At 40.8% G+C, this 27,146-nt stretch overlaps 5 protein-coding genes across 15 annotated transcripts in view; 2 read left to right on the forward strand and 3 right to left on the reverse strand.

The window, feature by feature from the left end:
• Positions 1–273: 273 nt before the first annotated feature.
• Positions 274–4,837, reverse strand: LOC105701335 (prokineticin Bm8-f). Of its 3 annotated transcripts, none has more exons than XM_012428001.2 (3): positions 4,736–4,837; positions 2,541–2,710; positions 274–1,594 (listed from the first exon to the last, which is right to left on the reverse strand). In XM_012428001.2, the coding sequence occupies exons 2-3, from the start codon at positions 2,683–2,685 to the stop codon at positions 1,335–1,337; spliced, it is 405 nt and encodes a 134-aa protein (XP_012283424.1). In that variant the 5' UTR covers positions 2,686–2,710; positions 4,736–4,837; the 3' UTR covers positions 274–1,334. The 3 variants fall into 3 exon arrangements, with proteins under 3 accessions (XP_012283424.1, XP_012283425.1, XP_012283423.1); XM_012428002.2 differs by lacking the exon at positions 4,736–4,837 and adding an exon at positions 4,576–4,666; XM_012428000.2 differs by lacking the exon at positions 4,736–4,837 and adding an exon at positions 4,371–4,417.
• Positions 4,838–7,241: 2,404 nt separating this feature from the next.
• Positions 7,242–12,868, reverse strand: LOC105701377 (insulin-degrading enzyme). Of its 7 annotated transcripts, none has more exons than XM_012428078.2 (14): positions 12,735–12,868; positions 11,670–11,863; positions 11,027–11,527; positions 10,736–10,938; positions 10,413–10,661; positions 9,929–10,318; positions 9,743–9,852; positions 9,530–9,674; positions 9,310–9,420; positions 9,117–9,237; positions 8,839–9,045; positions 8,473–8,765; positions 8,102–8,311; positions 7,242–7,980 (listed from the first exon to the last, which is right to left on the reverse strand). In XM_012428078.2, the coding sequence occupies exons 1-14, from the start codon at positions 12,800–12,802 to the stop codon at positions 7,768–7,770; spliced, it is 3,015 nt and encodes a 1,004-aa protein (XP_012283501.1). In that variant the 5' UTR covers positions 12,803–12,868; the 3' UTR covers positions 7,242–7,767. The 7 variants fall into 7 exon arrangements, with proteins under 7 accessions (XP_012283501.1, XP_012283507.1, XP_012283502.1 ...); XM_012428084.2 differs by lacking the exon at positions 12,735–12,868 and adding an exon at positions 12,584–12,650; XM_012428079.2 differs by lacking the exon at positions 12,735–12,868 and adding an exon at positions 12,400–12,576.
• Positions 12,869–13,181: 313 nt separating this feature from the next.
• LOC105701398 (T-complex protein 1 subunit eta) lies at positions 13,182–16,753 on the reverse strand. Its single transcript, XM_012428119.1, has 6 exons — positions 16,618–16,753; positions 15,610–15,870; positions 14,986–15,315; positions 14,377–14,849; positions 14,025–14,294; positions 13,182–13,846 (listed from the first exon to the last, which is right to left on the reverse strand). Exons 1-6 carry the CDS (start codon positions 16,618–16,620, stop codon positions 13,561–13,563), a joined length of 1,623 nt encoding a protein of 540 aa, XP_012283542.1. The 5' UTR covers positions 16,621–16,753; the 3' UTR covers positions 13,182–13,560.
• A 910-nt stretch (positions 16,754–17,663) lies between these two features.
• Positions 17,664–18,625, forward strand: LOC105701198. Its single transcript, XM_012427730.1, has 4 exons — positions 17,664–17,791; positions 17,885–17,970; positions 18,075–18,266; positions 18,562–18,625. The coding sequence occupies exons 1-4, from the start codon at positions 17,699–17,701 to the stop codon at positions 18,563–18,565; spliced, it is 375 nt and encodes a 124-aa protein (XP_012283153.1). The 5' UTR covers positions 17,664–17,698; the 3' UTR covers positions 18,566–18,625.
• LOC105701196 (peripheral plasma membrane protein CASK) overlaps positions 18,612–27,146 on the forward strand; it is a 236,047-nt gene continuing 227,512 nt past the window's right edge. The window contains exon 1 of one of the 3 annotated variants that reach the window (XM_012427725.1): positions 18,612–18,788. In XM_012427725.1, coding sequence (XP_012283148.1) covers positions 18,643–18,788 — 146 coding nt within the window. In that variant the 5' untranslated portion in view covers positions 18,612–18,642. Of the gene's footprint in view, positions 18,789–20,217; positions 20,282–20,798; positions 20,873–27,146 lie in introns of those variants that run through there. The other 2 variants (XM_012427726.1, XM_012427727.1) reach the window with 2 other exon arrangements.

Consider the following 27,146-nt stretch of genomic DNA (forward strand, 5'->3'; position numbering starts at 1 on the left):
GTAGATCCACCAAAATTCGATTTGACCTACGAATTGTAACGCAGTTTTCCGCTGATGTGGCTCATTTCGTGAGGTTTTTCCCGGGAATCTGTGAATTATTGGCGCCGTTTGTAATTTCTCGCCAAATCGTAATTTGCAATGATCATTGAAGCACTATCAGGCTGCAGCCGGTCGTTAGAAATCATGCTGATACGAATGTTGTCGCGTGTGCTGATTATGATTTATTAAATACAGATATGTATACAGAGAAATGTTCGGTTTATTTCTCAGATGTGATGTACTGGTTAATGCTTTATTTGTAATATACACACTATTGGATAAATAAATATAAAAAAAATGTCAAATAGAATGAACGAGGACGAACCTTATTACGTCTCATAGCTTGTCGGAATTCGTAATAATGATTCATTTAGAATGTTGAACATGCTCTAAATTTAATTAGATTATTGGAAGATATCAAACACGCCTCAATTTTTGTTTTTATTTATCCATACATATATATATATCTCGTTAAATAAATAAATATAATTTTTATTTGCGATTCATCGATTTCATTTAACACGCGACTTTTTCTTACTATACTGCTACAGATGTACATACTTAGAGACATAGACCTAGACTACATTTATTTGGTACCGTTCAGCTGTCCGTAATTATAAACGTTTTATCAAGCCTTTTATCTTTACGCTCTTAAATGTAATTAGGCATTTTACTCTTATCTATGAACCGAAAGGAACTGAGCTGATACTATTTATTGGCTCGTGATCAATCTGCACCGAGTACAAGGAAACTAACACATTACACGGGTGCACGTGTTAAATGCATATGTCAAATTTGTCATACATCTCGTACACACGTACTCGATTACCCAAATGCCTTTAAAAAGCACGAAGAGGTGTCGCATCATTTTTCCTGACAAACTCGAGAGTACCGAAAGTAGTGATCGCACTTCATAAAATTTGTCGGACCCCTTTGAAGCCGATAATAGCTCGCATTATTTTCATCTTTCATTTCTCAACGACTATTATCGTCCTGCTCAATTACCAATCCTAACTTTCTGTTTGCCCAGCATTTCACGAACAGACCGTTATAAACGGCCTATCAAAGATCATTGATCACTTCGATCAGATTTCGGATAATTCGAGAGCTTTGGAAATGCCGAACAGTTCCGTGCGGTTGAAATTTCTAAAATTCCGGAATTGGGAAATTCGGAGGTTTCTCGGAGAGGGAGTAAACGCGCTCAGTTCCGAGGTACAGTTCTATCCGTTCCTGTCAGATGTATAGAAATAGAGAAGCTTGCCGACATGTTAATCATGCTACACGAATATTGACTATTAATCTTCGTGCGCGATAGCCTCGTTTTGCAGGTGATTGAAGTCCCTCCTTTGGCTGACGTCCCTGCAAATCCCGTCCTTAGGGTCGCAGGTTAATCCGTAGTCGCAGGGGCAGAGGATGTAATGCACTCCCTTCAATTCCAATTCCGAACCATCTGGATAAGTTAGGGTTGTGTTGATGGTCTCGTGTCCCATTGGTCTACATTGCGCTCCTTCTTCCTGCATCGATTGGCACTGGGGCACGCTGAATTTATAGGGCGCTGAAAAAGGCATAAGAAAAAAGCCATTAACAATCTAGAATATGTGAACATTCGATCAATGAAGATAATCTATTGTTTCATTTTTTAAATTATATCCCATGATCGCTGGATCCAGTTTAGCACTCCCCGCGTAGAGTCGTTCAGCAATGACGGCATTCCTACAATTTCTTAAGGTTTATTTAAAATCGGCGCAAGGATAACGAAATTCTTGTTATAGCGGCTGGCTTTATTCATTTTATTCCCCGTGACGTTATTTCCAGACCGGTACCCGAACCCGGCCTAATCGCGCTAGTACTTTTCCAGGGGTTCAATTTTCCTCATTGATTTCTTTACGTCTCTTTACCTATCCGTATCACTTAAATCGGTATATCCGTGCAGTGGCTATGTGAAACCGTTATGGAAATTGGCAGTTAATCTTCTACCCACGTTGTATTATTCGATCTTTATTTCATGTGTCAGCCCGAAACCGGAAAATAGCGGGATTACATCGGCATTTCCATACCAGTTTGAACACCTGATTTTTGTACAGTTCCTTGGTGTGGAGCTAACAGCCTATACCGTTCCTAGGAGCTTTATTTATACGAATGCCGGTTGTTCTTTACGGATGTAAGTTTAAAAAGAAAAATTTGCGAAGACTCTGCCAACACTTGATAAAATATCGCCAACGTCATACGATATCGTGACAAAGTCTATATCGGTACATGGCATGGACACGAAGGAAAGATATATAATTTAATTTGAAAAACGGCGTAAAATATTATAAGGAGCAAAAATCCCAACTTTCTGGGCAAACTGGTAACTCAAAATGACTTGGTCATTTTATTAATTGGTATAAAAAATTCCAGCTGTGACGCGACGTTTCCTATTTCGGGAGGCCCTTGAGTTAGCGAAGTTGGGAAGGTGTTATCGATATTTTTGGGCGTTTTAATGGACTGGGAGAATTTACCAATGGTGCAACAGCTTCCTCGCAAGCATTCCGAGTTGCTCACGCATTGGACGTGAGATGGCCTGTTGCTTGCGACACCTGCGATGATCGGGCCGCTCATCCCAGCTATTGCGAGGATCATCGCAAGGATCAGTTTCTGCGTCATGCTTCCGGAACGAATCGGCTCAACCCTGAAACGAAAGAAAGCCCCGTGACGATTTACGCCGAGAGCCTGGGAATTTACGATTAATTGGCCGGACTCGTGTCATCCCAATTTCACGCCCTTTCGTTGCATAACTCACGGCCGCATCCGGGATCCGCCGAGCGTGGAGATCGTTCAGATCGTCCACGCACTTGGCCTTCTAAACGACGTTACCTCTTTGCTTTATTTTCATTTTCTGGTAACAGACATGAAGAACGAATTCGAAATAGACATCCAAGGGATCGATGAGAATTTTTTTTTTGCAGGAAAATTGTACGACCGACCGCGAAGAATCTCCGGAAAGGAGCAAACCCATCGATCTCTTTTTCCTTTTAATACGCGGATGACTACTTTTTCGTTATTAACCAATGTCATCGAAATCCCATAATTTTTTAGAAATTATTAATGGCCACGAGATTTCACCAGTTGAAATCGGTGTACCGGGAAATACCGAATCCACCCGACATTGAATTAATATCGCGGCTTCACAACGACGCAGTTGCATCTCCGTAATGCATTTCCGTATATAACAACGAAGCAGAGTTTCCTCCTAAATGGAAGGCTCTTGCGTAAGCGAGAATCCCCCGAGCAAGAGCGGAATCTCCCAAATATGATCATCTCCGGAGAGATTTCGTCAGTATGCATCTTGACATGTCACTTTTGACAGGACTGAATTCTTATTTTCGAGTGATATGCAAAGACGGAAGCGATTTGTAAAACCGTAGATGATTTTCTGGTGATTGTTTCCTGGTTGGGAGATTAACCGGACGAATGTTTCCAGACAATTTCGCCATAAGCGTGTCCTGTCAATTATAAAAATTCGTGGGAATCTCTTGCTTAGTCATTGGCTACGATTAACGCGTCGCACCGAGGATCACCTTTTTAGGGAAGTTGCCAGTGCGTTTCTAAGAAAATCCGTAGTATGCACCTATCTTACCACACTTGCCTACATCTCGGACGTGCAATGTAAATGGCTTTTGTCTTGTCAAAGTAGGCAGTGGAAATCATGCACGGCCCATCGGGAACTGTACAAATCGTTTTACTACCCAAGTGAAGACGAACTCGGCAAAGACAATCGCGATATTAACGCGTCTCGCAAATATGAGAGATTATAATAGGAAGATTACGCAAGGCGTAATGAGCAGTCCTTTACTCGGTTTTTGTCCTTCCGAGGTTTTCTTTACTCGTCAGCCCTGAGGATGTTTCACCTGCCTTCTCTTAATCAGAAGTCATTTGGAAAATGATGATCGACTGCAAATAGAATCTAGAATTCCGGGAACTGATTTGTCTATCTCGGAGTGGTCGGGCTGTCGATTAATTCATTTAAATTCCTTACATAATTGCTACTTACCTGTTTTCTTTATAACTGACCTGACTATCGGGATAATATTCCTTCTACTTTAATAAGTCATACCTAATCCTGCTAAATAAGGTTGCGGATTATTGCGCCGAAATAATGTTAAAAAGTAATCTAAGCCAGGAGACATATTCCCATTGCAAATCAAATTTCCTCTCGTAGGTGTAATGGATTCAAAAAGTGTCCCTGAGTGCACAAGCCACTGCAATCAGGGACGACTTGTTAAACGCGTACTAATAATAGAGATTCATTTAAATTTGAAATATTTTAGAAATATACAAATAATATTTACCTCCTCCAACGTATTATCCGTAGGAAATTCATTATCGCTCCGGTGTTAATTATCGTATACCCGATAAATGAGAGGTCCTACCAATGCACATTAATTAGAGTAATTCAGAAATATCCTGGTAATATTAACCGCATTTCGTTCAATTTTTCCCCTTTTGCGAGTTGGACGGTAGAAAATGCATTATCGACGATGAATGATTACGTACGTATCAATTAAGAGGTCCTATTGAGGCACGTAAATTTCTCCGCAAAGGCGTAGAATTTGGGACGTCCGGTACACCAATTTCGCACTGTTCACTGTTTTGTATTAAATGTCTCCGTTTTAACGAATGAACCATGAATGAACGGGATTTCGAGTTTACAAACCTTTTTCCCCGCGATGTTCACTCGGCAAATACTCCGAAGCATGTGATTGTTCGAATCGATGGACTTCTTATTTTATAGCGGACGAGTATTCGAGTATAGCAAGACCGTCCGCACACGCACAAGACTTTCCTGCGTGCGTGCGTGTGTTGGATCTTTGCCGACACGCGCACACATGAAAGGAACGCAAAGGAACGTAATGCATCTTCTATCTCTAGCTGGAAAATACGGTGACGCTCCACATTATCAGGGTCCTTCGCGGTGATAAAAATCGCCGATGGATTAGGAGCATCAGTGCCTCGCACTATCGCTTGTACTATATTTCAAAATCGTTCGATGCAATATGCACGAGATGATCAAAGATATCCGGCAATGCGGTTTTCTTTTCTTCCCTGGAAAGATATCGACAGGTACTGGGAAGGAGAAGTTGTGAAAAAGAGCGCGAAAGACTTCACAGAAGGTTGTCGACAAATAAATTGGGCAATCCATTGAGTCCATTGTGAGCCGTAAAGTATTCTTTTTTTTTCTTTTCTTTTCGAGGGGGTATTCACTCAGGAAATCATGGATTTTAGTACATGAAACCCCGTTGAAATCCTTAGCAGAAATCACTGAAAATCTTTGGAATTCGCCGAAATATCGCCACAATTTTAAGGCCCACTGTCACCTATTACCGAATTGCATTGTTGCTTACCGTATGAAATTATAGGCAATCGGTTCTTAAAGAAGGAAATCGTCTTCACCGATTTTCCGAGGGAATATAGCCCCACGATTTTTTTTACATCGGCGTAACGTCAAACGATTACGCTTGTAAAATCGGAATACCCTGACACGTGTCCAATTTATTCGACAACTGAATGGTGCAAAATAGACAATCGTTATTGCATTGTTAAATGGCGTCGAGGAAAGGCGGATTGTGCGCATCGCGTTTCCTAACAATTCGATGTAACGTGATAAGAAATATCCAGAAGTGTGGCTTACTGATTTTTCGTTAAGAGATATCGGCAGGTGCAGAGGAAAGAAAAGGAATGGATGATTCGATTAAATCCGGGGCTTAAAAGATCAACACTACCGCGGTAGGTGTTGATGATTTTCAAGATCCACGAGATTTTCCACTTCCCGATCGGGAAGGTACGACTTTACGATAGTAAATCATTTGTAGGATTAATGTGTCATTAATTGAAAAGTCAGTCGACGCGTACAGTAGCCGGGAATACCCTTTTTCGTGGGATTGAAATACGTTTTTGCTCGAGTTCGTTGCCCCTTGAGGAACCAGTTTCGAATAATGTCTGAATGGTCTGCTGAAATGAATGACTCGACGTCAAATTTGGTCATGTAAGTCATTCACGAATGAATATCTTCTATCAACGTTCCAACGGAAGATTACAAACGCTATAAAGAAAATTGGTTAACGGCAATCATTCCCCGCGACATTCCTATAATGTAGGTATTTAATTAAAATTCGACAATGACGCCTCGATGACTCATAAATCAACTTCTATCAAGATTGATGACTTCACGTTATTTCAGTCGAGACGCCGACCAAAAAAGGAGTGCTTTGTTATTTTCAGTGCCGCGTTTCGAGCCTCCATCCGAGAGAAAATTCGGTCCCGATCGTTATTCATCTGTTCCAGGTCGATTTGCATCCCGATGCTTAGTTCTGATCTCTGACCGTTTCCCGTGTGTATGTAACCGTGCACTGTTACATGCGTGTTTGCATACGCAGAAATACGCGACCCGGAACTTCCAATGAAAAGTTAGTTTTCCCCGACGAGGTGTTCTATAGTTCAGGGAGCAGGTATTTTGTATAAAGCGATGATCAGGATCTATCGGCTGATCGTCACTTAGCAAAAATAGTCCCGCAATTAAGCTCGGTAAATACCGCGCAGTGCGCATGAGGATATCCTGAAGAGTTTGAAAAATACAATTTTCTTAGAAAATATGCCTCGACAGGATAGGAAATCCTACTTCCCCCACTATCGCTGTTATCTTGAGTTTGATCCTTAGGCCATAAGGATCGTGGCATTTTTATATTCGAGTCGATAAAAAGTTGGGAATGATTTTCTTCTCACTCCTTGGTTATGGAGTTATCGACGCATTCATGGAATTGGTTCGATGGGCTGGAGCAATTTCTGAACCCGCCCTCGACACCGTGTAGCACGTGAATCGTAGGATCGGCAACAAAGGAATGGCATTTGTCTGAAGTCTTGAGCTCGCGCCTCGAGTGAAAGGTTCTACGTCGAATCGCATTAAAGGGCAGATTGTAATGTGAAGATGCAATGGTCTAATAAGTTGGTCCTATTAAATACTCTGGGTGGGAATTAAATCGTGCATGACTGTCGGATGAACAGCACGTATCATTTAATAGTAAGGTCACAGATGGTTCTGGCAGCAGGTGTTACCCTAGGAGATGATACTGTAAATAAAATAGACAATTTCAATGAGTATTATGAAGGTAACGTTGATTCTTCATAATTTTCTTAAACGTAAAAAGGCATTGAAAGACTTTCGCTTGTATAAAAATTGTATTTATTCATATGAAAAGCTGTATAATTACTGTGACTGTACAATCCATTTCAGACTGCACATGTTGTATGCTGTAAGATTTACAATTGTTACACTCTACGTTAATGATTCTTGCTCAATACGCAGAAATGTGCATTAATTATATAACAATTATCTTCACAATCTGTATTAAATGACACGGTTGGATTTGCAGAATCAGTTATGTCGATCGTCTGCATTTCACTACTATAACGATAACAGTTGACCGCTTTTACTAGTCAGAAATAAATTGTGGCAATTTTAAAAACAATTTCTCTAAAGTGCCAAAACGCCTGGAATGAGATGACTTGAGTCAAGTCATAGAATAATGCAATATCCTGAAGACGATATTTAGCTTATTCATGGTAGATTTAGTACATGAATATTGCAAATATAATTATTGACTTCATTCGTCACAATGGCGAAACTTAAATATATTTCCGAAAATTACGTACTCCATTCAAGACTACGGATAAGTTAACGGTAGACGCATTTTAGAGCTTCGATCGTCCTTTCCTAGGAATATTGTTAAATGGTTTCAGTAGGGGATAGAACGATTGGCTAGCTTTAAATGCTACCATGTCTTCGATCTTTGACTGTTTACTGGCAGATTCGGGCTTCTTTGCCAATCCGGCACCGCCTTCTGCCATAGATATTACATGGACCGACATTTTACGTTTCATTGGAGATTTATCGTACACAACATCCTAAAAACATATTGACCTTGAGTAATATAAATCATTATAAACATAAGATTATTTACATATAAAAAAAAAGTAGAGCCTTGTATTAAAGACATTTTGAACCCATGAAAAACATCTTATTTACCTTCATGAATTCGACGATTTGCGCGTGACTTATCGTCCGCAAGTACGCTACTTCGATATTTGCTTTATCGAAATTGTATTCCTGAGTATAGATTTCCGACCAAAAGATAGCGGACAATACGCTCATCATTTTGGGTTTCTCTAGACGTATAGTCGCTAGTGACTCCTTGTGCTTATTAAATTCTTCCTCCGACATGTTAGTTATATATTTCTAAACATAACAAATTTTGAGATTAATCGTAAAATCTCGAAGAGAAAACTGGAATTGCTTTGTTGTTTTCATATAAGACAAATAATAACGAAAATTCAGTTATTGCGAAACGTAAACCATCAAATAATTAACAATAAATCAGTTTTTTTTCTCTCACTTACTAGCATGGATTCTGTAAATGCATCAATCCTTTCTTCCACATACTGTGGGTGACTATCGCTTTGAACTATTATCTTTAATCCCTGAACACCATTAGACCTCTGAATACTGCAAGAAACAATGTACCCAAGTTGCTCTTGCGTTCGCAAAGTATTGAAACAAGGTTCCTTTATAATCTGTACAAGAAGCTCTAAGAGCATATTTGATTTCGTTGATTGTAAACCACTTTGATAATATGTTAGTGTACAAGAGCATTTGTGCAGATGATTTGTAGTCTCGTATAGAAAGTGGCATCCTGTTGAAAGCAACAATGAAACACAACACTGTAAAACATACAATATCTTTCATAAATGTAACTTGGTACTCACCGTCATCTAATTTCACTTCACGCCAAGGTAACAATTGTTCCGATAACACAGGCTTCATGAAAGATACCGAACTGGTCAATTTCGTTTCAACAAGTTTAACAACTTCTAGAGCTTCACGTTTCGTTATGTTACCATGTAACAAGCACTCAATATGAATATAACCCAGAAATTGTGAAATAAATTGCTCGGTTCGTTCAACAGTTAATTCTACAAATAAAATTTGCCTTGTAGCTAATAATGCAGAATTATTATAATGCAATGTATGTGATTATACGTACGAGAACAAGCATCCAATAATTTCTCTCTCCCCCAAGCTTGACCATTTAATAAATAAATCATATAATACAATGAGTGCTGATATGGTTGCTCTGCTTCGAAATTTTTCAGTGCTCTGATGTACTGTAATAAAGATAATAAATAAAAATACAGTTATTTACAGGCAGGCGTTTTATTCTTCCTTAAAGTACTTACATTTTCTTTCAAAATGTTGAATCTTTTTGGATCTATTTCCAAGTGAGTTATAATATTCATGATTTTTTCTAACAGAACATTCTGCTTGTCATTATAACCTCCAACTCCAAACTAAAATAGTAATTAGTTTTTATTATATTTCGTTATTTCTTGTTTCACCTTTTGCTTTTAATTAATATGAACGTTATTAAGTTATTATTAAGATATCCATTATACGTACAGCGAATCCATTTCTATTAAGAGTAATTTCCCATTTAAGTCCTGCTAATTCCGCATTGTAAGCGTATTCATTGAGTGAATCACGAAGCAATTGGACGAACATGTAAGTATGATTGTAGCTATGTGGATCGATGTATACTAAAGGGCTGTAATAGAACAGTGTAATTAAAAAAAAAAAAAAAGAGTACAAGGGTTAAACTAGATATATTATTACCTGACAAAATTAAATGTTAAGGTAGCTTTCGGCACGAGAAATTCGTCATCCTGTTTGAACCATACACGAAACAATGGTGTATCCTCTATGATAACAGGAAATTTATCCACCTAATAATTGAATGTCAAAGATAATTCTATACTGCTATGAGTTAATTAGTATGTGAAAATCAAAGTTGAAACTCACAGAATCATGTGGTTTTATATCAAACTTTGTTGGTATAAATTCATTTTTGGCTGGCAATTGAAGCTCATTGTTAATTCCAGCATTTTTCCATTTGTTAAGTATATCAGTAGTTACTTTTTCTTTTGTGTATTTTGTTCCATACCATGATTCACTTTCAATAGCAATATTTTCATATTGCTGAGCTATTACGTAGACTCTGATTTTGTCTGGAGTTAAGGATTCCATTAAGCAATCAATGAGGTCGGGTCTCCACTCGAAAAAAAGACGTTGAGCAACCAGAACTTCCTCTATCGGGTAATGTTGCAGGGTCAATACTGTTGAATTAACATAGCTGCGAGCACTTAATTTCTCTTTAAATCGGAAATTCATCGCCGCAATATCTCTAAATTCCTGCAGATCAAAAATTGCATTCATCCTTGTATCAGATGCAAGCATTTTCTTTGTACAAGTATATTCTTAAAAAAAAAAAATGAAGACTACTTACATTGAATATCCATTGGAGAGGCCCTTCTTGTTTCATCACGTTGATATATTGAAAGATAAGTGCAATAATGTCATCAATATGATTCATTCCTTCTTCGGTTAAATCAATATAGACACCAAAGAAATAGATTTCCTTAGCTGGCGATCGTTTACCAGCAGCTAATGTATTACACCAGCCTTTTGCTTTCAAACAAGATAGAAGAGAACCTTTACCTTCATGTCCTATTAGATGTGAAATATAATTTTCTGGCTAAAATAAATAATAACAAAATGTCATCTACACTTGATAATATTGCAGATAATGTTAAATTTAATAAACCTTACTAATGATTTATAATACTCGTGCAAGTAAGGTAAAGGAAAGAAGATGTTCAATTTTCGAATATTCTTTACTGGTACCATGTACCACTTAGATTGGAAGCTGTTGTCATCAAAAGGGTGTTCTTTCCATATGGGTGCCTCCACATCTTTGTTCTTCACTTTAGAAAACAAATTTGATACCATAGTCTCTAATTCATCCAATGATTCTGAAAAGATAATAAACATAATATACCATGTAAAATGGAGTTAAAAGCATTTCCAAAAACTAGTAATACTGTTGATGTTCCAACTTACCTTTACCAAGTACACTAAGTGCCATAATATTGGCAGAGTACCAGGTTTCATAAAAGTTGAATAATTCTTTCCGGACATCTACACCTTGTTGTTGAGGTATAATTGACAATGTTTCCCGATTACCCGTACCAAATTTAGAATAAACATGGCCTGTCTTAGCTGTTGACTTTTCAAGTTGATCTAATCTCCATATATCATTGGAGATATTTTTTTCGTGTTCAGAATTAATAGCGCACATTTCACGCTCTGTCATTGCTTCTGAGAAGAGGGGTTCTATAAAAAACTGAGAAAATCGATCTAAGGCTTCCTGCAGTTTGTCCGGACTAACATCAAATTCATAAGTAGCATGATCAGCATCTGTTACAGCATTACTGTGACCACCGTTTTGTGATAAATAAGCAGAGTACTCATTTTCTTCAGGATACTTCTTTGTTCCCAAAAAAAGCATATGTTCACAAAAGTGTGCAAGTCCTGGCAGATTTGGTGGATCGCTCAAGTATCCTTCAATAAATCACAAAGAAGTTATGCTTTATAGTCATAAATATATCACATTTTTTTACTTTAAATAGTTTTTATCGGTATTATAAGATTAAATATATATAAAATTTAATAATGGTTCTAACCAACTTCTAATAATACTAACCAATATTAACATTAAGAGCCGCAGCACTTTTGTCAGTTTTTGAATCACTGATGAGTAATACTTTCATCTTGTTATTTAATATCAAACCCCGATATGTTCTGGTATCATTAGGTGACTTTACGATGTTATCAAAGCGAGCAGATGTGTGACCATGGGATTGACTTTGTTGAGACGCCATGACTTCAAAGTTGTTTCTAAATGAATGCAAATATTGATTAATTATATTACTGTTATAAAAATGAAATAAACCAAGTAAAAAGTAGTAAACGGAAACCAGTATTTATAATGTTATATCAAGATATCAATATCATACACTAATATTTTCAGGCAAACAACAGAATCTCGGAACTAACGATTAATTTAGAGGGAAACAGTATTAAAGTAATTGATTATACTTGTTACCAGTCAAGTCTTACTTGACTGTGGATGTTGTGGTCGATGAAATTTCTATATTTTGGCAGAGAAATGTCGTTATCGCATTCGACACGTGGCTTATTTACTATAAATTTCCTTAGAACTATGATAACACATGTACTATTAAAAATTGTTAATACTCGAATTGAAATGTGCTCGCAAAAAGCTGTCACTCTTACGAGCACCGCACTGTTCCGGACAAGTGTTCTGTCAATTGTCTCACGTTATGTTCAGTCTGCGAATATAATATGTGCTTTACAGTCCATTAAATTAAACTTGAAAGGACATGTAACGTGGCAAACACAATGAATGTTACCGTGTCGTCATTATGGCGTCTCTGCGTGTGCTATCGTTAGGTTAGGTTAGGTTAGATTGGCTGTGTCACTATTCCCATCAATTCTGCTCTTGCCTTTCCATCAACATTTAAACTATTTCCCGCTGTATACTCAAACAATAATTGTTTTAACGAGTTCGCGGTATTAACGTGCAATTCACTATACTTTTGTATGCGTATCGATTGAACTTCAAAGAAATATATTAAATCCAAGATATGTCAACAATTTAATCACAGTTGCACCAATCATAGATGCCTTAACCTATGTATCACTTGCCGAACAACGCTGATCAAAGTTTACTTATTAATTCACTTACCTGAAAAGTACAAATGACTGTATCGGCACATAGAGTGCGTGATATCGAAACAGACGCGTGGTAAACATTTCAATTTATTTAACAGAAATACTGTATCTAAAATGTCGGGAGTAAGAATCCACGACGACACTACTTCGATGTTAACCGGGATCAGTCAGGATTACGATTATCATGACTGAAATGTGTAGATGCTGCCCAAAGTTATTAAATTTCTAAAAATGTATTTTAAGAGATGTTTACAGCCATGCTGTTTACAAATTTATTTTGTATATTGACTTACACTGCATCCCAGATGAGCAAATATTTTTCCGATTACTTTTGTTTTTGATTTATTGAAAACAACGAATGTGCAGCTTGCAATTATTTGAAATAATACCAGCTAGTTAGTTTTAAAAGAATTCTTTTGGGTCTGATTAATGGTTTGTCTAATACAATGAGCATCACTTATAAGTTTAAGATTTTTATTAAATTTGAAACTTTTTAAGCGAATATTTATTAATTCCATACAAATAGAGGTATAATATGTGTTTCTATATGCAGGATGGGAAGCTTAACATTACAAATGCTGTGATTAATATTAATGGATATAGTTTCATTAATTATATTGGAATTTCAAGTAGAAAAGTTCATTTGAAATCTTTCTTAATACCATAACTATGTAAAAAGATGAACGCGTTCTCGTGGTTTTGCAAGAAAAGAAAACATTTGCTGTAAAACATTAGAGGCGTGGGATCTATTTTAAATAACGGAACAGTGAATGCATTACATGAAGCACAATTTAAGCATTCATTTTGATCCGGCCAGATCCATTTAGATTCGTGCTCAATTACATAGGTCTGCCAACTCCACGACCTTGCTGAGGTACATCTCCATTGCTGCTCTTAGGATTCTTAATTGTCTCGTCAACAGATAAAATAAGACAAGCTGCTTCGGACGCTGCAGTTAAAGCGTTAATTTTAACAACTGCTGGCTCCCAGACACATGCCTCCATGTTATCAGCTATATCTTCAGTGCTAATGTCAACCCCATACCAGCATTTATCTTGGTGGTGTTTCTGTCGTAATTTATTAAGGATGTTTGTTGCATCAAACCCAGCGTTATCACACAGTTGTCTGCAAAATAAGAGAAACAACCATCAGTAATTGAGAAATTCCAATTCTAATGAATCCAAATCTAATGAACCCATCTTCTGTATAGAAGTTCTGTATAGAATTGGGATAGAATTGGGACAGAATCTGAATAGAATAGAAGGATAGGGTTCTGTATAGAATTGGAAAAAACTGAAATTACCTGGGTATGACTTCAAGAGCTCGAGCAATAGCTCCAATTAAAAGTTGCTCTTTTCCTGCAATTGTACGAGAATAATCTCGCAGAGTTCGTGAAAGTTCCATTTCAATGGCTCCACCTCCAGCAACCACAGCATCGTTCTTAATCATACGTCGTACAATCATGATTGCATCATGCAAAGATCGTTCGGTCTCTTCTAAGAACTGCTCTGCACCTCCGCGCAATACGAAAGTACAAGTTTTTGCACTTGGACAACCAGCAAAGAAATTGAACCTGAGTTATAATAAATATTTAATAATAACGATAACAAATGAGTATAACAGATTAAAGCTATAATTAGGAACAATTGTACTACCTTTCCCCTCCAATCTGTTTCTCTTCGAATGATTCACATTTTCCAAGAACAGCGTCAGAGATATCGAAAACAGTTGTTATAACTGCACCTCCGCAAGCTTTCATTGTTCTTTTCAAGTCTTCATCAGGTACTCTGCCAGCACAGAACATGTCCCGATCAGCAAAGTACTGGGTTGCGACATCACCGATTGGTAATTTTGAAAGAACAACATTTGCTCCACTTTTGTGAATTTTCTCAAGTTTTTGATACAGAATTTGCCATTCTGCATCTACAATCTTTTGATATTCAGAAACACTGTCAACGCGTACTTCTGCATTATCTCGTTCAGCTTTAAGTTCCAACTCAATGTTTAATAGTGCAATTTTACATGGTGAATACTTCTTTGGTTGCATTTCAAAACCAGCATACGAAAAGGTTTTCTTAAATGCTACACCAGCAACTAGCAGTGATTCTTCAAGAGCTCCACCTGAAACCTGAAATACAAAATGTTTTCAAACATGTGCACTGTTACACATCTATTTCAATGATTAAAATGCCATTACAAAAAAAATTAGGAGCAAGGCTATATTGTTACTTTGCATAAAGAATATAAATAAATATACTACACACCTTCTTTATACCTATCATGTTAAGTGGCAGTAAATCATCAAGCAGTAACACAGCATCAACGACCATCTTGCTAAAAAAGTCCTTTTGTTGATGAATGAGTTTAGAACTCATAGCAGTTGCCGCACATTTTTCCAAAAGACCTCTTTGCTCCTGGATATTTGATTTTTCAATTTTGACACTTAATGATTGAATTTTCTCCACGGCTAATTGAACAGCACGTCGGAAAGCCTTAATTATGATGCGTGGGTGTACTCCTTCTTCAATGAATGGTTTCATTTGTTTAAGGAATTCACCAGCAAGCAGTACAACACTGGTAGTGCCATCGCCAACCTTTGAAACACATGTTAAATATGAAATATTGATATACCATTGCCTCTTCAAACATGACAAATATATAATTCCTCTTAATAAGACCAATGATTGTATGAACCCCAATGAAGCAATTTTTAAACTGAGAAAAACTGCTAGTCTATACATTCATTATTATTACTATATCCTCCACAATTCTGTCAGAGATATAAAATCCTATATAATCTCTGACATAGGACAAATTTGCAGAGGAAATTCTATATTCCTGATTTATAATGATATAATGATGGTATTTAAGAAGTATATTCTCCTCACCTCAGCATCCTGCGATTTAGCGATGTCGACTAAAGTTTTTGCAGCTGGATGAATAATGTCCAGTAACTTCAAAATGGTGGCACCATCATTAGAAATCGTTCCTTTTCCATGCTGATCGACTATGAGTTTGTCCATGCCACGAGGACCCAACGTTGTTCTTACGGCATCAACTACCATTTGACATGCATTTATATTGGAAATAAGCTGAGGCTTTCCTTGGGATGCATCTGTTCCCTCTTTTAAAAGGATTATTTGGGGTTGCTGAAAATATAATTTGATCAACATTAATTCTTACTAACAGTAATTATTCAGAGTCATAAATAGGAAAGTAACTATTCTATAAAAAGTATTATCATTTACCCTCATGTGACGTCCCATTTTTAATAAGTCTCTTAGTGGCACACAAGAGTATGGTTATCATGCAGCTATTCAAATGTTTTTATAGGAACAAATGAAATGAATACATACCATATGTAAAATAATTAATGGTTACACATATTTACATAAACAAGTTCAAACCTAGTAATTAGAAATCTACCAAGGCTTTCAAAATAATTTTTTTTTTAATTTAGCAATATTATACCCTTCTTAACTCAATTTACACACCATTTCAAACTTGATTTTGACTAGTTTATATTTTAGGAAAACAAAAAGGTACATAAAGATTATTAAACCAACGTTACGTGAACGAGACACATTGCTTCTTGGTATATCCTTATAAGGTTAAGATCAGGAGTAAAACCTGGCTTTTAAAAACACATACAGAAGCGTATTGTTTTATGTGTACGGTCAACATATATAACTTAGAGTAATATTCATTAGTTTAGGAGGTTCCTTTATAATAATTTTGATTAAAGTACTATAAAACCGGTTTCCTGGGATGACTCTCCCAACAATAGGTTAGGAAAGTAAGGTACGAACGTGCGACGATAAGTTGCCGTATTTATTAAATGGTTAATGCCAGAAGAAGAAGGTTGTTAAAGTATATTAAAATGTTGAAGTGCATACCATTTTAGAAAGTATTTCGCAGAACTGACACTCGGGAACAAATTATTTCCAGTTAAACACTACGGCGTGCGCGCAATCCAAGTAGAAGAACCCAGACGTCCATAAACTAGGTACACTAAAGATTGATCCATTGTTGAAAATGTCTTCGAACAGTTATCTGGAAAAGCAATAAACTAATATAGTTTCTATAAAGTGGCGCTACGTGAACTTATCCCGATCAGACAAGACAAGTAACGCTACTCGAAGATGGAGTGGGAACTACAATGAAAGTGGTTCCACATTATCCATTAGAAATAAGCTTCTAGTCATGTCATAACCAGAGACGAGTTGAGAGATTGCTCATGGACAGGGTTGCGCGATCGTGTTCTGTGCTGCCCCCATGGTCATAATTCAGCGACGAAATTCTGCTTGTTTGTTTATTATAAGTTTTTTGTAAACTTTTTCGAATTATAACAAAAATTGTAGGTGGAGAAATATGCTCGACAATATTTCAGGTAATGAAATAATACAACTGCTTGAAGACAACTTATACTGATCTTTCGTAATGCTTTTCATATCTATATCTATTTAAACAGGAAACCTCAAAGGAATAGAGTTTGTCAGATAGCAAATGTACTTGTTATTGTGATCATGTGAAGGAACAGCGCAGGATTTTAAATAATGAAACGACGTGTGATGTATTCTTCATGGTTCGGTTTAAGTTGCATGCCTAGAGTGATATGATTTATATAACCTATTCTAACAGGCTGTCTACTAAATGGATCATGACTTCAGAAAAGAGTCAAAGCTTTCTATAATTTGTTAGATACAGAGAAGCATTAAGATTTTGGAATTATTATAATTCAATAATGTGGTACGATCAACACAGAAAGTCGCAGCGATGTCGAAAAAGAAAAACAGCAGGGAAAAATTCGCACAAACTCAATCGCAGGTCTGATATGACGTTTGCATTGAATCTTTTATTCTTAAGTATTTATAATCTGAAATGGTGGTGCTAATTTCTGAACTTTTTAGAAATCAGAAAATTAAAGCGAAAAGAAAAAAGAAAAAGCCTAAAAAAAATAAGCTTGAGTGGAATCCAATGCCAATAGGATATGATGATTTTTCAGATGTTTCATTTTATTGCGTCTTGAACACTAGCTTTAGAATGGACCAAGGAACTGCAGCAGCAGCGGTACATCTTAACATTGTTCCAAAGTCATTAACCATTGGCACTATTGATATTTGTCCGGAAATGAATTTTGATTCGTACTATGCTTACATCTAGATTTGCATTGGGTTTATGTCCTTATACATGAAACTGGAATTGGACGACGTAAAGGGTCAATATCTTGACACGTGGACATCTAATGGGTAAGATGGAAGGTATTTTACTAATTTATAATCCTTGAATAATGCCTTGGATACAAGTTTTACTCTTATATCGATTACTATGTGCACGTAACGTCTCTCACTAGGCAAAGGATACTCGTATTTAGTGGGTACGATCATAACCATTTGAAGTTTCTCGAGAAAGAAGTAAAATATTCTGCTCTTGATTCCCATTCTTACTACAAAACCTGGGGTAAGGGGAGAGTGATTTTGGTATTGACTATATTTGGCAGAGAAGACAATCTCGAAGAAATATTTGACGGGCTCCCCCTCTTGCGGTAACATTTCTCAAGTTTTTATTTATGATATTTTCAACCACCAGAATTAATACTCTTAGTCAATGATCAAGATATTTGAAATAGCGTGCATTAAACCCAGCACTTTTTTAGATCTTTAGTTTTATCCATGTCCTATAGCATCTATCCTGTCATTAAATTTCATATCGAACGTCGATTCCGCATTCTGTATCAATTTTATAGTTTTAATAGTATCGATTACGAGTACTTGATTCATACTACGTTACTCTATTAAAACGACTACTCATTTTAATTCCATTCATTCCTACGTTGCAAGATAAAACGGAACGTAGGAGGACTGCAAGAGAAGCGACCGTTTCCATGGTCATCTCTTTTGAGCCGAAACGTTCTAGGTGCAATGTCAATTTATGACAGGAGGACCTTTGTCACAGCTGGCAGCATGTTTTACTACCAAGGTATACTTAGCAGGGAGCGTAAGCAGAGGTCGGCCCTCGTAAGCGAGCAGGTACTTAGAAGCGCTATATCCGTTGGGAGGTCGACAAGGTAGGCGTCTAGGGTGTAAACCCTACTTACAATCTAAAAATAAATGTCAGTTTTTGTATCTCCCGTTTTCCAAGATACGGCGCATCGATTTTAAAATCAGGTCATTTCCCTGGACAGAGGAACGTTTTCAGGCGAGGTCGCAACCACCGCGGGCACGTAACTATTAAAAAACCTCGATAACAGCGAGTCTTACGAAGTACCGCGACTCCCGTTATTGCGTTTCCTCTTTTCTTGACCCTTTAACTACGGCGAAGTCGGCCGCGAACCTGTACGGAGAGCTCGACCGTGGAGTGCTAAAATTGTATATGAATACGATATTTATTAGTCCCCTTGAATACACGAGAATAAAAGGGGCCACTATAGTGGCGCTTCGTAAAAAAACGTCGGTCTCGCGGAAGCCGTTATAGTGCTGTTTCGTAATTAAAGGGTTAACGAGATACTTGGCATTGACCTTGCAAAAAGAAAAGTGTACCCGTACCCAGCATACACGAACCACATCGACAGGGCGACAGAAGCGGTCAATTCGTCAAAGTTGACTCGCATCTCGGATTCAAAAGTTGCAACAAAAACGAATACTCGTTCTCGGCAATATTTCCCGTGGTTAAAAAGCGCACGTCCGATCCAGTGCTTCGAGTAAACGCGGACGATCCCCCAAATGGCGTGCTTTCGGTGATTCACCATGAGAGGTAAAAAAGTAAGTTACTCGTGGTCGCGCCGAAGAGTCACTCGGGTGAACGACCCCCGATGCGGGGTTACCGATTCGGAGGGGAATTCCTGCCTTCTTATCACGAAAGTCGAGCCGGGGGTCGGTAAGTCTCGGCTCGGCCGGGGTGGCGGAGGGTGGCGCAGGGTGGCGCTGGCCCGCGAGGCGTGGCCGGCGCCGGGGGTGGCGGAGTCGCGGTCGGGTCGCGCAGCCGCCTCGTTCCACGCAACCAGTCTTGCCTCGGAGCGAGCGAGTCTGCTCCCCGGCCGTTGACAGGAGCGCGGCGCGCGCCTCGCGACGAAGGACGGAGGTGCCAGATCCGCGGAAGCAGCCGAGTGCGCGTCTCCGTGGGCTCTGTGTGCGCGCGCGCGCGCTCGGTCCGACGTACGAGCGCGCGTCCTCGCCTCGGCCTCGACTCCCGGGTCCGCCAGGGTGGCCGGCCGCGGCTCAGGCGGGGACAACGGCGCCAGCCGCCTCGAGAGGTTAGGTGGCGACGCTCCGAGTGACACGCGGTGCTCTCTCTCGCTTCGAGCGTGGCCGCTCGCTGCCAGGGCCGCCGCGCGGGCGGGGGCGGATCAGCCGCCGGCCGGGCCGCACCGCGGCTGCCACCACGCCGCGAGCCGTCGCCCGAGACGCCTCGGGGCCGCCCCGGGACTTGCGCTCCGAGACCGGACCCGCGCGCCGCCACGACCGCCGCCGCCGCTGCCGCCGCCGCCGCCGCCGCCATCGCCATGGCGGAGGACGAGGTGCTCTTCGACGATGTTTACGAGCTCTGCGAGGTTATCGGCAAGTGAGTAACGCGCGAGCCGGCCGACACGCGCGCCCCGCGGGTGGGGGCTCCGATTGTTTTCGGTCCCTCCCATTGGCCGACCCTGCCGGCTCGAGGCTGCGGTCACGCGCTTGGCCGGAAGCCAGCCGCGCTCCTTCCGGGCCCTGCTTCCTAGACTCCTCGGCGACGGAGGGGCTCCCCTTGATCTTGGGCCCGCCCTTGGCTCTCCCCGAGCCCGCCGAGGACGCGACGGACTCACCTTGAGCCGCCGAATTCACCTTTCACGCGGTTAACGCGCTCGCTGCGCCGAGGAAATTAAATCGTTCCGCCGATGGCGGGTTTCGCGGCGAACGCGTTAACGGAGGTCTTGCGTTTCTTCTGGCTATTTTTCTTTTTTTATATATACACCCGACGAGCCGGTCCCGGTGGGGCGGATACGTCATTGACCGCGTGACGAATCTCACCTGATACGAATTTAACCGTCGTGGACTGGGTCGCCGCGGATGGCTTTAACTCTCTCTAGAGTAGACGGTAATATCTTTGGAATAAGGGCGCATTCTCGAAACTCGTGTAACGCCGTTAGGCGTACTCCGGTCCGCTACCGAGGAACAGGTGACGTGCACGGTAACCGTTATCCCTGCGCATCGTGCATTTTCGCCTGGGGTGATCTTATTTCCGTAACGTATTATCGCAACGAGAAAGAAGCATTATCTTGGATGTACTATTTTTTTTGGACGTCTGAATGTCAACCGAAAATTCCTATAATAGCTAGCACTGCAAATCTGGCCATTGTCAAATGTTGCAGTTTTTGGCAGAGGCCGTTATCACCGCGTATCGCGCATTTCCGTTTTCGGGTGATTTTATTTCCCGTGCAATTGTAAGGAAACATTATCTTGAATGTACTATTTTTTTTTGGACGCCAGAATGTCGACGGAAAATTTCTATAATATCCAGCATTGCAAATCTGGCCATTGTCAAATGTTGCAGTTTTTGGCAGTGGCCGTTATCACCGCGTATCGCGCATTTCCGTTTTCTGGTGATCTTAGTCCCCGTGTAACTGTAAAGAAGCATTATCTTGAATGTACTATTTTTTTTTTGGACGCCAGAATATCGAGGGAAAATTCGTACAATATCGAGCACGGGGAATTTTGTCATTGTTGTCAATTGACGGCAGTTTCTGGCAGCTGTCGAAACGAGGACACGTAGGTCGATGTAAAGAAGGTAGACACTTAGCTCCTGCCTAGCGGAGAAATCTGATAAGCGATAACGATTATATCCGCTGATAGGCGGCAGAAAGGTGCTCCCTTAAAAAAGTATTCATTCATCGCCTACAAACGCGAAAGAGTCAGGAGTGAAAAATGATATTCATAATCGGCCGGTAGAACTCACACCGTGAATGTGTTAGGAATCTTTTTCAAGATAAAGTCAAGATTTAGGTATATCATTCATGATCCACTTTCACACACCCTATCAAAGTACTCACTTAACGAAAAATTATATTTCTTGTGTTTATCACATTAATAGTTATTTTTTGAGTAAAGGCGAAACCGGAGGTACGCCCTTATCTCAAACGTTATCCTTTTATTCTGCACCGTTCAAATGATTACTAACGTCCTGTACGTTGAAATGAAACATTGAGAAGTCCATTATCTACCTAAAATATACGCATCGAGTTTTAACATAGTTTGTAATATCTGCCATTTAACGCGAGCCGATAACGGTGTTCGATGAGGGAGATATGTATATAAATATTTTTTTTTTATTATACGCGACTTTAACAATTCCCCGGGAAATATTGAAAACGCCGAGATACTCGATCGGTTGATCGCGTAATCCGAAGCTATGCATTAATATTTTGTGATGCCAAAATCCTTTCGCGGTGCAGAACGCGTATTGTACCGAGCGATGTGTTTTTTAATACGATGGAACCGAAGTTTGCAACCAGACATTTCATTTCACCTTCGTGTTGGATATTCCTATATTTGGGAAAACGTTTTGGGTAGAATGAGACCCGGTGAAATTTGTTTTTCCTTCGAGGGTCTCGAGGATATAAGAATTTGAAAATGGCGTCGTACTTGGTTTGAGGATTCCTCTTGGATTTAAGAATGCGGACGAGCACCGTCATGTACATGGGTACTGTTGTTATGTTTGCCAGCACATGGCTCCGTTGTGGATAACAACCCCTGATTCCTTTCTCGTAAGGGTTGCAGGGAAAATAAAATGAATTGGAATATCCGAGAGGGAAGGGACTCGGTGCCTCCACTCAGTGGGATTAAAGCATATTACAAGGGCGTGATATCAAATATACCACCCTGTTACGTAGATGTACCAGATACGTACTTTGCTTTGACACGAGGCAGTAAAACGAGAATGTCAAGCCCCGAGGCATTCCGCGGGAAATTACATCTCGCAAAAATGGAGGGATATACTTCGGGAATAGTTGAAAAGCGTGGGACCTCAAACCGTACCTCGACGAAAAGGGTCGGATCCCCGAGATCGACAGCGATTTCGAGCAACTATTCGGTAGGTGCTTAGAAATTCGATCAATTCCTCGGATTATTTCCCAAAGTTGCTTATGACCGCGGAGGCCGGGGATCGTGTCACTTTGTACATTGCTCTCTTCCTGCGGTACGGAGCTCCCCTCGAATTCGGATTTATGACTCCGCGGTTTAACCGGGTCGGCATCGATCGCGTAATCCGGCACGGCAAAGGGACGTTACCAGGAAAATGGAAATGAAAATACGTAACAGGAAGGAATCCCCTTCGAGAGCATCCCGTTGAAAACATATCGTGTAACATGATGGATATTTCAAAGAGCCAGAAGTCAAGGAAATAAATACGCCCGGGATATATCGAGCGTCCAGCGTCGAAATATTAATTTCCATTTTGAGTATAGAGATCAGGTGTGGAGGTGCTGTGTGTGCACCCATTTGTTGTTGTGTTTCGTCCCGGGTCTGCCCGTGGGGATTCGTCAGTAAGGCTATCGGGCAGACTCTGTCTTAGACACCGAAAAATCTCTCCTGAGCGAGATTCGAACCCGAGAAACTACGTGGTATGAGCGATGAGCGTAACCGCTGGGCTATCGAAGGCCCGTGTAGAAGGAAGAACTTCTGATATATATATGCTATGACCACCACCCCATGATACCGGGCGGTCTTATCATTTTAGAAACCACGTCTTCAAATTGCAATCTTATAGAAGAGATCTAATTAACGTCCTATACGCTATCCTCCCTATCATGAATTAAAATGAATTACTCCTAAATGACCCTGTTTATAGACCAATGTCGGTAGGAAAAATCTTGCTGCTTAAGAATCGACGATTTCTTTTAGACGGGGGTGTGTTACTGTAGCCAGGTTACATTTAGACGTGTATACGGGAAAATCGTAAAGTCTATCCAACGACGCGGGTCTACGCATATTGGAATGAATTACTCCTAAATGACCCTGTTTATAAGACAATGTCGGTAGGAAAAATCTTGCTGCTTAAGAATCGACGATTTCTTTCAGACGGGGGTGTGTTACCGTAGCCAGGTTGCATTTAGACGTGTATACGGGAAAATCGGAAAGTCTATCCAATGAAGCGGGTCTACGCGTATTGGAATCCCTTATCGCAGGGGGCAAGCCGCTCGGTCGCATGTTTTAATTTCCAGGTCCCGCCGACTGAAATTTCCTATCGTCAGGGTTCCCAGCGGTGTCGGGCGCCAATCATCCGGTGGCATCTCCTCGCGCAATTAGTCCTCGTCAGTCGGCACGGAATGGGAGATTAAGCCCGCGCCGGGGGATGGGCATTTAGGGGCGCGCGTCCGATAAGGAACGATAGGCTCCGTCTACGCAGGCATAGCCGGCCCGAGTAATCGAGTGCGCCGTAAAGTCACGACTCAAGTTGGCAGGGTCGCTACTTGTTGACCGGTCTGTTTGCCTCGCGAGGGGCGCACGTGCTCTCCTTGCAATTTTCCATCCCTCCGGTGTGACCGGATCCGAGCCACCCTGGCAAAGACGACGAAAAAGTTGCGAGGAAAGTTGCGAAATGAAATTCTCATCGCGGTATTTTATCGATCGCCAGATTGAAGAGAGGGGGCTAATTCGAAGATTTATCGCCAAAGAGACGAAGAGAACCCATCGTTACGAGGGATGTCACGTGGAAATCGGTAAACAGCGATTTACTTCTTTGAGAACCGATTGCCTTTGATTTCATATAATAGGCAACGAGATTCGGTAACGAGGGACGTTCGACCTTAAGATCGTCAGAACGTGACGGCAATCTCCAGCTGATTTCCATCTGCTTTTAAGCATTAAAATCCAGGATTTCCTGAGCGAATAACCCCTCGTACGGTTCCATACGCCATGTTAGTCTAAACTCGACATTGAGGGAATCACGGGCGCGCCTTGTTAAAAAAATTGAAATTTCACTCCGAGGTTGAGTAGGTCTTCAATGGAGGCGTGGATTTTCAAAACGCAGGAGATTGCTGCGAAACGTAGAATATTTCACAAGTCCTATAGTTCGTTTTCAACGTTTCGTGCGCGTCGAGGAGGGTTAGATGCCGCGTCCGGTTATTCCTTCGTACCGAGGAGGTATTGGATTTTATTTTCTATCGGGGATAAAATGGTGAATCCTCTTAGAATTATGATTCCGAAGATTATGAAGTATTCCCAGGTGACGAACCACGGCCGCGACGGTCGCGGTTCGTGACTCGCTGTCGCACCTGCCCCGCAAGGGCGCTCAGTCCGCGGGGAGCGCTCGGCGCGAGAGGATCGAGGGCCACCCCATTGAGAGGCGGAGATCGCCGATAACCTCGTGGACTCCGTTTTACGGCCGCCGAAGGTCGCCCGGCACTACTACCGGCAATTATCTCGAAATCTCGATACCCCCGGGTGAAAAGGAGTGGCCGAGATTTTATTACCGGCGCGTTATCGCGGCGGATAGGTGCCCCTCCGGCGCATCGATCGCCTATAACCTCTATAACCGGGATCGGCCCCCCTTAAAATGGATCGCGTCTTACGGCGCAGCTTCTCCGTTTCCCCGTAGCGCGTCTTTATGCTCTCGGAAGATCCTCCTTTTGCCCCATCCATCTTCCCCGCACGACCTGGCCGGTCGCGCCGATTTACCGCCCGATTGAGATTAAAATCTCCTTCCTCGTCTTGCACCTCGGGTATCTCTGCCACCCCCTCTCCGAATGGACGATGAAAACACGATTTCATTTTATTATTATTTATTATTTTATGTCCCTTTTTATTCATTTTTCTGCACCGATATGGACTCTGCGTTGTTCCTCTTACACCTCTCGTACGTGTACGCTTCTAAGGCCGGTCTTCCGAGCGCTTCGCGCTAAATACCCTGCTTACGTGCTATGAATGCAGTTCCCTGCACATTGCACCGCGTACGCGCCGATCGGACGTGCATAAAGGACGCGTCGGCGTTGGCGGGGGATAATAAAAATACGGGATGCCTGGCTCGAGTAAACCGAACCGGGAATGAAGATGCCGAATGGCGTAAGGCGGAGGAAGGCGCGAAACTCCGCGAGGGGTGGAAATTATTTCGGGCTCTAGAATTGTGCCCGGATTCGCGGAGGAACTCTGATAACTTGCTGCGTAGTCGGCTGATTTCATTTTAGATCCCGGGAATTTTGGAAGTCAACTTCGGGGAGGGTATTCGGAATTGATGGTTTGACTTTTAGGGAGGGGTGGAAATTAGAGTGATTTTCTAAAGTGTATGAGATGTGCGTTTTTTAATGTACCTAGCGAGCTCTGATAACTTGCTTCGTAGTCGGCTGATTTCATTTTAGATCCCGGGAATTTTGGAAGTCAACTTCGGGGAGGGTATTCGGAATTGATGGTTTGACTTTTAGGGAGGGGTGGAAATTAGAGTGATTTTCTTAAGTGTATGAGATGTGCGTTTTTTAATGTACCTACTGATATGAATCGTAGGAAGGAATAAAAGATAATGCTGCACCGCGTGATAGTAGATACACCTGTAAGAAATTTTAGTAATATTGTTAATAGAAATTGGTATAAATTCGAGACACGTGTATTGGAAATTTAATTTAAGTGCGGTATGTTACATTTATCGTTCACTCGTAAATGGACCAAATGTACTCGTTTTTTAATTCTACGAATTGGTTTCTGGAAAAACTCCCGACAAACTGTCGTGAAATTCGAGAGTCTTTCGTGCATTTGCAAGTATTGCAATTTGGCTTGAATTGCTGTATCACATTTATGAACATTTTTATATATCTAGATTGAATGTTTCGGTAGACATCTCATTCCATGAGAGGTCCTGCACCTGGAGGTTGCAGCTCGCTAAATATGCAGCGTCGACGAGACCGCATATTTAGATATTTGCATTTTAAGCCCTCTGGAACGAAATCCCGAAAAAATGAAATGTAACCAGTTTATCATAATTTATGCCGTGGTTTTCGCGCAAAACGTACTTGCCCGACACCCCGTAAACGAGGTGGACACGTGTCGCTAATGTCATTCCGCGATGTATATTTCGTCAACGGGAGGCCGTCGACCAATTAAATGCTCGTAAAGAAAGCAACGGGAGTTAACGAGCTCGAAGTCCCCTAAATTTACACGTTGGAAGCAGCCTCGTGCTTATTGCGAATAAAAAGAGAAAAAAAAAGTAAAGGAAATGTGCGATCCGCGGAAGGAGAAAACGTTAACGCGGAACGGCATCGGGTAATTAGTGGAACGAGACACTTTGCGAAACATCATCCGGCGTGGGATTCATAATTTCAGTCGCGGGACTACTTTAAATGCAAATGCGGAGTAGAATTCCGAAATGAAAATGTTTCGTAATCGTTCACGTCATAGGGCCCGTTAAGATCTCATTTTTCCGCGATGCGACTCCGGGGAGGTGAAGAATATCCCCTGCATATTTCATG

This window comes from Orussus abietinus, unplaced genomic scaffold, assembly GCF_000612105.2.
Source record: "Orussus abietinus isolate OABI.00-Male unplaced genomic scaffold, Oabi_2.0 scaffold28, whole genome shotgun sequence".
Taxonomy (NCBI): domain Eukaryota; kingdom Metazoa; phylum Arthropoda; class Insecta; order Hymenoptera; family Orussidae; genus Orussus; species Orussus abietinus.

Coding starts and splice junctions, on each gene's coding strand:
- LOC105701335 (XM_012428000.2), bottom strand. CDS start 4,402: ATGAATTTCCTACGGATAATACGTTGGAGGAG. Junction 2,711..4,370: donor CGGATAATACGTTGGAGGAG/GTAAATATTATT, acceptor CTTTCGTTTCAG/GGTTGAGCCGATTCGTTCCG. Junction 1,595..2,540: donor AGGAAGCTGTTGCACCATTG/GTAAATTCTCCC, acceptor TGCCTTTTTCAG/CGCCCTATAAATTCAGCGTG.
- LOC105701377 (XM_012428078.2), bottom strand. CDS start 12,802: ATGTTTACCACGCGTCTGTTTCGATATCACGCACTCTATGTGCCGATA. Junction 10,319..10,412: donor CTCTCCAATGGATATTCAAT/GTAAGTAGTCTT, acceptor TTTGATCTGCAG/GAATTTAGAGATATTGCGGC. Junction 8,312..8,472: donor CATTTACAGAATCCATGCTA/GTAAGTGAGAGA, acceptor TGTTATGTTTAG/AAATATATAACTAACATGTC.
- LOC105701398 (XM_012428119.1), bottom strand. Junction 15,316..15,609: donor CTAAATCGCAGGATGCTGAG/GTGAGGAGAATA, acceptor TGTGTTTCAAAG/GTTGGCGATGGCACTACCAG. Junction 14,850..14,985: donor ACATGATAGGTATAAAGAAG/GTGTGTAGTATA, acceptor TTTGTATTTCAG/GTTTCAGGTGGAGCTCTTGA.
- LOC105701198 (XM_012427730.1), top strand. CDS start 17,699: ATGCCAATAGGATATGATGATTTTTCAGATGTTTCATTTTATTGCGTC. Junction 17,792..17,884: donor AAGGAACTGCAGCAGCAGCG/GTACATCTTAAC, acceptor GCTTACATCTAG/ATTTGCATTGGGTTTATGTC. Junction 17,971..18,074: donor GACACGTGGACATCTAATGG/GTAAGATGGAAG, acceptor GTCTCTCACTAG/GCAAAGGATACTCGTATTTA.